This window comes from Hypanus sabinus, chromosome 3 (genome assembly GCF_030144855.1).
Source record: "Hypanus sabinus isolate sHypSab1 chromosome 3, sHypSab1.hap1, whole genome shotgun sequence".
Taxonomy (NCBI): domain Eukaryota; kingdom Metazoa; phylum Chordata; class Chondrichthyes; order Myliobatiformes; family Dasyatidae; genus Hypanus; species Hypanus sabinus.
This window is the reverse complement of record NC_082708.1, coordinates 179,005,173-179,014,453: the sequence shown is the minus strand read 5'-3', so window position 1 is coordinate 179,014,453 and position 9,281 is coordinate 179,005,173. Positions and strand designations below refer to the sequence as shown.

At 43.2% G+C, this 9,281-nt stretch overlaps 1 protein-coding gene across 4 annotated transcripts in view; it reads right to left on the bottom strand.

The window, feature by feature from the left end:
- Positions 1–534: 534 nt before the first annotated feature.
- The window catches only part of LOC132391931 (uncharacterized), a 30,635-nt gene continuing 21,888 nt past the window's right edge, over positions 535–9,281 (bottom strand). For all 4 annotated transcript variants that reach the window (XM_059965734.1, XM_059965733.1, XM_059965736.1 and 1 more), the window contains exons 2-3: positions 4,144–4,298; positions 535–3,094 (exon numbers count right to left, since the gene is read on the bottom strand). In XM_059965734.1, the coding sequence (XP_059821717.1) occupies positions 1,386–2,927 (1,542 nt within the window). In that variant the 5' untranslated portion in view covers positions 2,928–3,094; positions 4,144–4,298 and the 3' untranslated portion in view covers positions 535–1,385. The remainder of the gene's footprint in view (positions 3,095–4,143; positions 4,299–9,281) is intronic.

The following is a 9,281-nucleotide window of genomic DNA, read 5'->3' as shown; positions in this document are numbered from 1 at the left end:
ATTATGTATTATATATTGTACTCTTCTCTGATGAATAGCAATGAGAAGAGGGCATGTTCCTCCAGCTTTTGGTGTGTGCTACTAAAACATTGAATGTGTTTTCTTCAGGCTCCTGTATCTCTTCTCTGATGAGCAACAATGCAAAAAGGGCAAGTCCTGGGTGACAAATGCCGTCTTTTTGAGATATCAATTTTTAATATGTCCTTGATGCTTGGGACATAAATACTGAGGTCGTGTTCATGGCTTCATAGACTGTTCAGAAATCTGATGTTCCTAAAATGCTGAGTGTGTGTCCTCAAGATTCTAAACCTGCACTTCTTTGTGTGGACGTTGCAGCAAGGTAAGGGTTAACATAATGTCCAGACAAGGATAAATTGCAGATAGAGTGCAGACAGCCCAGGCAAGAAAAGTCTTTGAAGAGCATAGCCTTTCTTTTGCACCAGCAACTGGAGCCATTTGGCTTATTGAGACAAGATGAGAATGTTATCAAAGGATGCAAGGTCCATACACACTAACTTAGGGACAATTACTTTCAAGGACTCTTCATCTCCTGTTCTCGATATGTATTGATTATTTATTTTTTATTATTATTTCTTTCTTTTTGTATTTGCCCAGTTTGTTACACATTGGTTGAACACCCAGTTGGTATAGTTGTTGTAACGTTCTCCTTCGGGTGTACTAATAACGCCGAATTCAACGTCCGGATAAACCACAGTCAATGAAACCAGATCGCAGTAAGATTAACCATTTACTGTTCACTCTTCACATTAACATATGGTGAAAACTGTTGATAAAACAATACAAGATTGATACAGTATTTGTTCCTTCCTTAATATCACATTTCAAGTGTAAATACTTGCAAAGGTGACTATAACTACATTACACTAAGGTGCAGTATACAGGGAGAGTTTACCTGCTCCATTGACTACTTTAAATACACTTCCATGCAAACTATCCGCGACTCTTTAACTAACGAAAGCATAAACATTATCTACCGTCGTTACTTCTAACAGGATCGGCATTAACATCTTAGTTCAATATATCGATTATCTATTAACTTACAGTGTTGCTCTCACTGTGATTTCTCATGCCTGCAAAACAACTTCTGCTCAGGTGAGCCTCGTGGTGAGCCCCCACCCTCGCGCTAATTTCAAACCGGTATTTTTCCACAAGACGCGGCGAAACCGGATGTGACGTCATCGCATGCCGATATATTTTACATGCAATGAATATACTTTAAACACTTCTAATTCTAACTAGAAAATACTATTGAATGAATTACTAAGCGAAAATATTATAAACTAAATAACTGTCGTAAAGACAGCACACTCCCCGCTTGACCTTCGTAAGGTCACAATGAGCAGAGTACAAACTTAGTCTCTTAATCAGTCATTGGGTAGAAGTAGAATAACTTCTGTAACTGGCCTTTGGTAAATTTTCACATCGCCTTGGTCGGTAGTCTTCAATTCGATCTTCCTGACATGTCCATCCCCGCTAGGGAATGTAGCAGTGATTCTGGCCATTGGCCAGCTGTTGCGAGCGATTTGCTTGTCCCTGAGCAGGACTAAGTCTCCAACCTGAAGATTCCTGTGGGGTTCTGTCCACTTTTGTCTCTGTTGCAACAAAGGTAGATATTTTTGTCTCCAGCGAGGCCAGAACTGATTTGCCAGAGCCTGGACTTGTCTCCATTGCTTTGTGTACAAATCCTTGTCTGAGAAGTCTCCTGGTGGAGGAGGTGCTCCTGCCTTCTGCGTAAGGAGCGTTGATGGCGAAAGTATAAAGGGGTTTTCTGGGTCAGAAGACACAGGTAGGAATGATTGTGCGTTTATAATGGCTGTGACCTCTGCCATTAGGGTGCACAGTACCTCGTGGGCCAATCGGGTGCGTTGCTGCATCTCAGGTTTCCTTTTCTGGGTTTTCCGTAAGGACGTGAACCGTTTGACTGCCTGCTCTTTGTTATCTGGTGAGCGCTGGCGTGGTTCTCTGAAAGGCAATGGGGCAACCCCATTATTTGCTTCATCTCTGAAGACCTTGGTGTCTTTGGGTTTTAAAGAAATGGTATCTTGAGCTGATTGTGCAAGTTTGTTTCCGTCCTCGGTTTGAACGAAAACTGACTGACCTAGCGTCTCGTCGGTTACTTTACGCTTGGTAATGTCTTGTTGTGCTTCTTTAGGGTACACCTCAGTGAGGCAGATCTCGGAACAAGAACGGCTTGACTGAGTTTGACCGCAAACTTCTGTACAGTTCGAGCTGACAATTGTTGCCCTGGAGTGAACCTCTCCCTCCCCGCCGTCCTGTTGTGGGGGTGAAGGAGCGTTGTCGGTTCTTTCATTCTTGACTTCATCACGGAGCCGTGAGGGTAAATTTCCTTCCTCGTATGGATGTGATGCAATCGTGACTCTCTGAGGTTCCTCGTAGCTGGGGAAATTATCGAATACGTATGGAGAGGGGAGACGAGCCTGCCTGTCTATTTGATATTGTACGTAGTCGCTTGTGCGTTCCAGTCTGGTCCTTTCTAAAGTAGATCTTACTGCGGTCAGATCACGCGACCCTTCAGCTTCTTCTATGTACTTTGCTTCCGCCATGGCAGCTTCTTCTTCTCTTTCTCGCTGCAGCACTTGCAACTCTGTCGATATTTTTGCCATTTCCAACTGGGTTTCGGCTTCTCGGGTGTCCCATTCCTTCTGGATTTCGGCTTCTCTGGCAGCCTTTTCTTTCTGGATTTCGGCTTTTCTGGCAGCCCTTTCTTTCTGGATTTCAGCTTCTCTGGTGGCCTGTTTCATTTTCAAAACTGCTTCTTGTCTGGCGTAACACAGTCGCACCTTGGCGGCTTCTGCCTTGGCTCTTGCCTGGGTGGACTTACTTGATGTCGTTCTACTGCCCTTGTCGCTGGGCACCATTGACTTGATCCTGGATCGAGCTGACATTGCAGCACTTGAAACACCTGATAATGCCGCTTTTTCACTGTAACGTTCTCCTTCGGGTGTACTAATAACGCCGAATTCAACGTCCGGATAAACCACAGTCAATGAAACCAGATCGCAGTAAGATTAACCATTTACTGTTCACTCTTCACATTAACATATGGTGAAAACTGTTGATAAAACAATACAAGATTGATACAGTATTTGTTCCTTCCTTAATATCACATTTCAAGTTTAAATACTTGCAAAGGTGACTATAACTACATTACACTAAGGTGCAGTATACAGGGAGAGTTTACCTGCTCCATTGACTACTTTAAATACACTTCCATGCAAACTATCCGCGACTCTTTAACTAACGAAAGCATAAACATTATCTACCGTCGTTACTTCTAACAGGATCGGCATTAACATCTTAGTTCAATATATCGATTATCTATTAACTTACAGCGTTGCTCTCACTGTGATTTCTCATGCCTGCAAAACAACTTCTGCTCAGGTGAGCCTCGTGGTAAGCCCCCACCCTCGCGCTAATTTCAAACCGGTATTTTTCCACAAGACGCGGCGAAACCGGATGTGACGTCATCGCATGCCGATATATTTTACATGCAATGAATATACTTTAAACACTTCTAATTCTAACTAGAAAATACTATTGAATGAATTACTAAGCGAAAATATTATAAACTAAATAACTGTCGTAAAGACAGCACAGTTGTGCATTGATTATTATTCTAGTATGGATTTATTGAGTATGCCCACAAGAAAATGAATCTCAGAGTTGTATGTGGTGACATATATGTACTTTGATAATAAATTTACTTTGAACTTTGAATCTGCATTGTGAATGGTGATAGATCTTGCAAGTCAGGAATTTGAACATCCACAGTTTAATGGTCAATACCCAAAAAAGACTGTCAATTCTGTTTAAAAATAGCATTGTTGTGTTCAGACTTTAGAACAGTTTGGTGACAGAGGTCATACGATCTCTGTGTGCACAAGCAAATAAAATATGATTGAAGAACGAGTGTGAGTTTCGAGTCCAGTTAATCAGTGACACCATTTGCATTTCTCATGTTAAAATGTACTGAGATAAGTTAGTGATATAATGGACTGATATATGATTGTGATCGAGTCATTCCCTTTGTCATATTCTGTTAGTATAGATTTGCATAAATTCTCAATTATCCGATCATAGCTGTCAGTATAATGCACTTACATCACCAGTAACACAAGTCCAATTCTGTCACTGTCTGTAAAGAGTTCATACATTCTCCACATTGATTGTGTGGGTTTCCTCCAGATCCTCCCTCATTCCAAAGGTGTTCATGTTAGTAGATTAATTGGTCACATGGCTGTTACCATGATGTGTCCCTGAATAAAACGAATAATAAATAAATAAATTTCATGAACACAAGTAAGTCTGCAGATGCTCAAAATCCAAAGCACATCCACAAAATGCTGGAGGAACTCAGCAGGTCAGGCAGCATCTGTGGAAATGAATAAGCAGACAATATTTCAAGCTGAGACCCTTCTTCAGGACTGGAGAGGAAGGGGAAAGATGTGGGGAGAGGTAGGAGGATAGATAGAAGGTGATCGGTGAAGCCAGGTGGGTGGGAAAGGTTAAGTGCTGGAGAAGAAGGAATCTGATAGGAGAAGAGAGTGGACCACAGGAGAAAGGGTAGGAGGAGAGGACCCAGGGAAGTGATGGGCATGTAAGAAGAGGTGAAAGGCCACAGTGGGGTGGTGAGGGGGAGGGAATTTTGATTTCACCAAGAGAGAAATAGATATTCATGGCATATGGCTGGAGGCTACCCAGATGGAATATAATGTGTTACTCCACCATTCTGAGGGTAGACTCATCTTGGCACAAGAGGAGACCATGGACAATGATAAATAACATTATATATTATCTTTTGAGAAGTGTCCTTACAAAGGTTTATAAAATCATGAGGGGTAAAGATAGGGTGAATAGTCACACTTTTTTTTACTAGGATTGTGGAGTCTGAAACTAGTGTGTATAGGTTTAAGGTGACAAGGGAAAGATTTAAAAGGAAGCTGAGAGGAATTTCTTTCACATAAAGTTGGGGGAGGGAGAGAGGGAAATGAAAGAAATTGCCAGAGGAAATAGTAGAGGCATGACTTTTAAAAGATATTCAGAGGAATGCATACGAAATGAAGGGAAGTTGAACTAGTTTGGGAAGGCATATTGGTTGACGTGGACGGGTTGGGCCATATGACTTGTTTCTGAGCTCCATGACTCTATGACTGTATGACTAACTTTCACTGCCTTGGGCTGCTCCAACGTGCAGCACAATCAATTAAGTACCATTGCATTGCACTCATTACAGAGATGAAATGTGGCAACTCATTTGCTCCTAGCAAGACTTTACAAGTGGTCATGGTATATAAATTATTACTTGCAGCATAGATGTTGGAAGTGAGATGAACCCTGGCAAGGAACAGGGATGAGCTTGCTTGCTATTCAGAAAGCAAGATGTCCCTTTTGAAAGGAAGAACCACTCACTCATGAGTAAATGATCTCTACATTAAATCATCTCCCAAATCTCAAGCCAAGTTATCTCTATCAATCATCAAATGCCAGTTACGCTGCTGATAATTAGGGCAACAATGAAGGTCATCCATCTCTATCTTTCTATTGGCCATCTACTCTACTGTGTCCCAGGTGTGGTTCAGCATCTTTATCTTGGGCTTCATTCAATGTACCAGTCACTTCTTTGTGGTTTTCACTACTGTCAATCATGCAATTCCCGGGTAGAGACTCAGGAATACCGTCAGACACAGAGGATTTTTCTCTGCTGTTTCCATAACAACTTTTTGACCAGTCAGGGTTGTTATCCCTGAGCTGAACTCCCAAATCTATAGGACTGGTGGAAGACTCATAGTGTGACCTCTACCCTTTGACCTGTTTAGCATAGGTGGCCCCTCAAAAAGCCAAAGCATAAAGCCCTGACTCCTGCCAACATAGCTCTCCTAGTCATTGAGGCATGCAAGCTTCAACAAGTTTGAGGTCCTCTTGGAGGAAGGTATCCCTAGAGGGGCTTTGACACATAATTTTCTGACCAAAAGTGAACATTATTTTCACTAAACTGGATAAGATTAGAAGCCCGCAGTCTCTGATGCAACATTTTATTTCCTGCTTGTGTGTCCAAAAGCGTAAGAGGCAAACTTTAAACATAAGAGGTTCTGGAAACCTTGAGCAGCACACACAAAATGCTGGAGGAACTCAGCAAGTCAGGCAGCATCTATGGAGGGGAATAAACAGTTGCTGTTTCTGGCCAAGACGTTAACTGTTTATTTTCCTCCATAGATGCTGCCTGATGTGCTTCATCAGGACCAGAAAGGAGGCGGCAAAAGTCAGTGGAGGGGTGAAGAGGGAGGAGGACAAGTTGTGATAGGTGAGGGGGACAGTGGGTGGGTTGGGGAGGAGGAATGAAGTGAGAGGATGGGAGGAGATAGATGTAAGAGGTAAAATGCCAGAAAGGATAGAACCTAGTAGGAGAAGACAGCAGACCACAGAAGAAAGGGAAGGTGGAGGGGCACCAGAGGAAGGTGATGGACAGGTGAGGAAGAGAAAAGAAGTAAAACAGAATGGGGAATCAATGAAGAGAGAAGGGAGAAGGGGGACTAGTTACTGGAAGTTAGAGAAATCAATGTTGATGCCATCAGTTTGGTGCCTATGCAGATGGAATATGTGGTGTTGCTCCTCCAACCTGAGTGTGACCTCATTGTAGCAGCAGCAGATGGGCTGACAGCCCTAATGAGGTAAAGCTGTCCCCTTGAAAATGAAAAGCTTTAGTCATCAAGATTCCGGTGTAGTCTATGGCAGTGCTTTGAGACGGATTTACCTTCATTATTCCGGGTTTTTTTTTGTTGACACCAACCAAATGCTAATGGAACACTAATTTTTTTAGGCATACGATATTGACGTTGGGTTTCTACACCAATGTGTGACATTTCTGCTGCAGCTGAATGCCTCAAATGTATCATTTTCTTACCAAAGAGAGCCATTCAGACTGTTCAGCCACATATTACTAAAGCAATTAGTCATGCATTGTGACTAGTCTCTAAATACTTATTTAGGATCATTCAAATGAAAACAAATTCTGCAGACAAGGGTCCCAACCTTGAAATAACCGCACTTAATTTATTCTCTAAGACACTCTGGGAACAATTACATTCTTTCAGAGGCCTATTGTCCAGTTTTTAATCCTTAACAGCTTTCAGTGTCTAAGTAGTAGTGTGAGTTCGAAACCCGCTGACTGCCCCATTGAAGAGATCCAAGTCAGTTTGTAGAGAAAACTCTCATCAGATCTGAGTCCACAAATATCAACATCTAAGGAGAACTGTGAAAGCTGGCATCACACTCATTTACCTGGCGAAAGGAGCCCGGTGCAAAAGGGTGGAAAATGGCAGGGATTGTGCGATTAGGTTTAACTTCATTATTGTCACAAGTACCGAGATACAGTGAAAAGCTCGCTGTACATACTGCTCATACAGGTCAAATCCTTACACGGTGCATTGAGCAAGAACAAAGTAAAACAATAACATTGCAGAATAAAGAGTATCAGCTACACAAAGACAATAAGATGCAATATCATAACAAGGTAGATTGTGAGGCCAAGAGTGTTATTGTACCAGGGAATCATTCGATGATCTTATAACAGCGGTGTATCTTTTCAACAGAACATCATGAAAATATACTTTTCATACATATGCTGTGGAATAGGCCTTCGAGCCACGCCATCCAGCAATCCTCTGGCTAAGATAAATCCTTAGGCCTAATCACAGGAGAATTTACAACAATCAATTAACCTACCAATTGGTACGTCTTTGGACCATGGGAGGAAACCAAAGCACGGAGGAATCCCACACAGTCACGGGGAGAACGTGCAGCAGCGGGAATTGAACCCAGGTCGCCTGCACTGTGAAGGCCCTTGCTAACCTCTACAGTATTTTTTATTCATTCTAGGAATGCGGGCTTTGCAGAGTGAGCCAGCATTTAAATGCCCATTCCAAGCTGTCCTTGAGAAGATGGTGCTGAGCTACTATTTTTTAAATGCTGCAGCCCTTGAGGTGTGGGTGCACCCACATAGTGACAGGGACGGTCATTCTGTGGCTTTGGGGGAGATTTCCAAGCGGTGACAATCCCATGCTTTTGCTGCCCTGTCCCTCTAGCTGGTAGAGGCCGTGGGTTTGGAAAGTGTTGTCTAAGTAAGTTGTTGCAGTGTATCCTGTGGGTGGTACAGACTGCTGTCAATGTGTATCATTGGTGGAGTGAGTGAATGAATGGTTGTGGGTGGATGCCTATCAAGTGAACTGCTGTATTCAATATGGTGGAACTTCTTGGAGGTGCACTCACCCAGGCATGTAGAGAGTGTTCCGTCACTCTCCGGACTTTAGCGTTGTGATGGTGGGCCGGCTTGGGGATTTGGAGGTGAGTGAATCACCACAGGATTCCCAGCCTCTGATCTGCACCTGTACCCACATTGTGCATATGGTTCGTCCAGTTTCTAGTCAATGGTAACACCCAGGATATCGATAGTGAAGAATTCAGAAATGGTAATGCCGTTGTAAACATCGATGACACGGCACAGATGGGGCTCATCACCAACAACACTGAGATGGCAAATCTCAATGTTGCTAGGCAAATAACCTCTTCCTCAATGTCAGCAAGGCAAAGGAGCTGGTTATCGACTTCAGGAGGACTCAGACCACTCACATTGCTCTTTATATCAGTGGCACAGCAGTTGGAACTGTGAGCAGTTCCGGGCTCCTGGGAGTGCACATCTCCCACATCCTCTCATAGTCCCAGAACAATCAAGAAAACCATCAATGGCTTCACTGTCTGAGGAGGCTGAAGAGAGCTGGACTTTGCACATCCATACTCACAGCATTCTACAGATGCACAGTAGAGAGCATCCTAACCTGCTGCATCACTGAATGGTACAAGAACCGGACTGCAGCAGACAGGAGGGCTCTACGGTGGGAAGTCAAAACTGCCCAATGCATCGCTGGCACCAGCAGACCTGCCATCAAGGACATACTGTATATACAAAAAGGCACTGGGAAAAGGGCAGTAACATCATAAAGGATCCCACCCACCCTGCTCATGGACTGTTCGTCCCATTGCTATCAGACAGGAGTAGCATCTATGCCAGGACCACAAGACTCAAAAATAGTTGCTTTCCCTGATCATTAAGGGTGATCAACACCTCCACTCACTAATCCACCCCTCACACCCCCATGACAACCTACTCATTCCGTGTCAGTAACATTATGACTTTATGTAAAGGCACCCCTGTGCCTAGCGTATCTTTATGGACAATCTAAGTG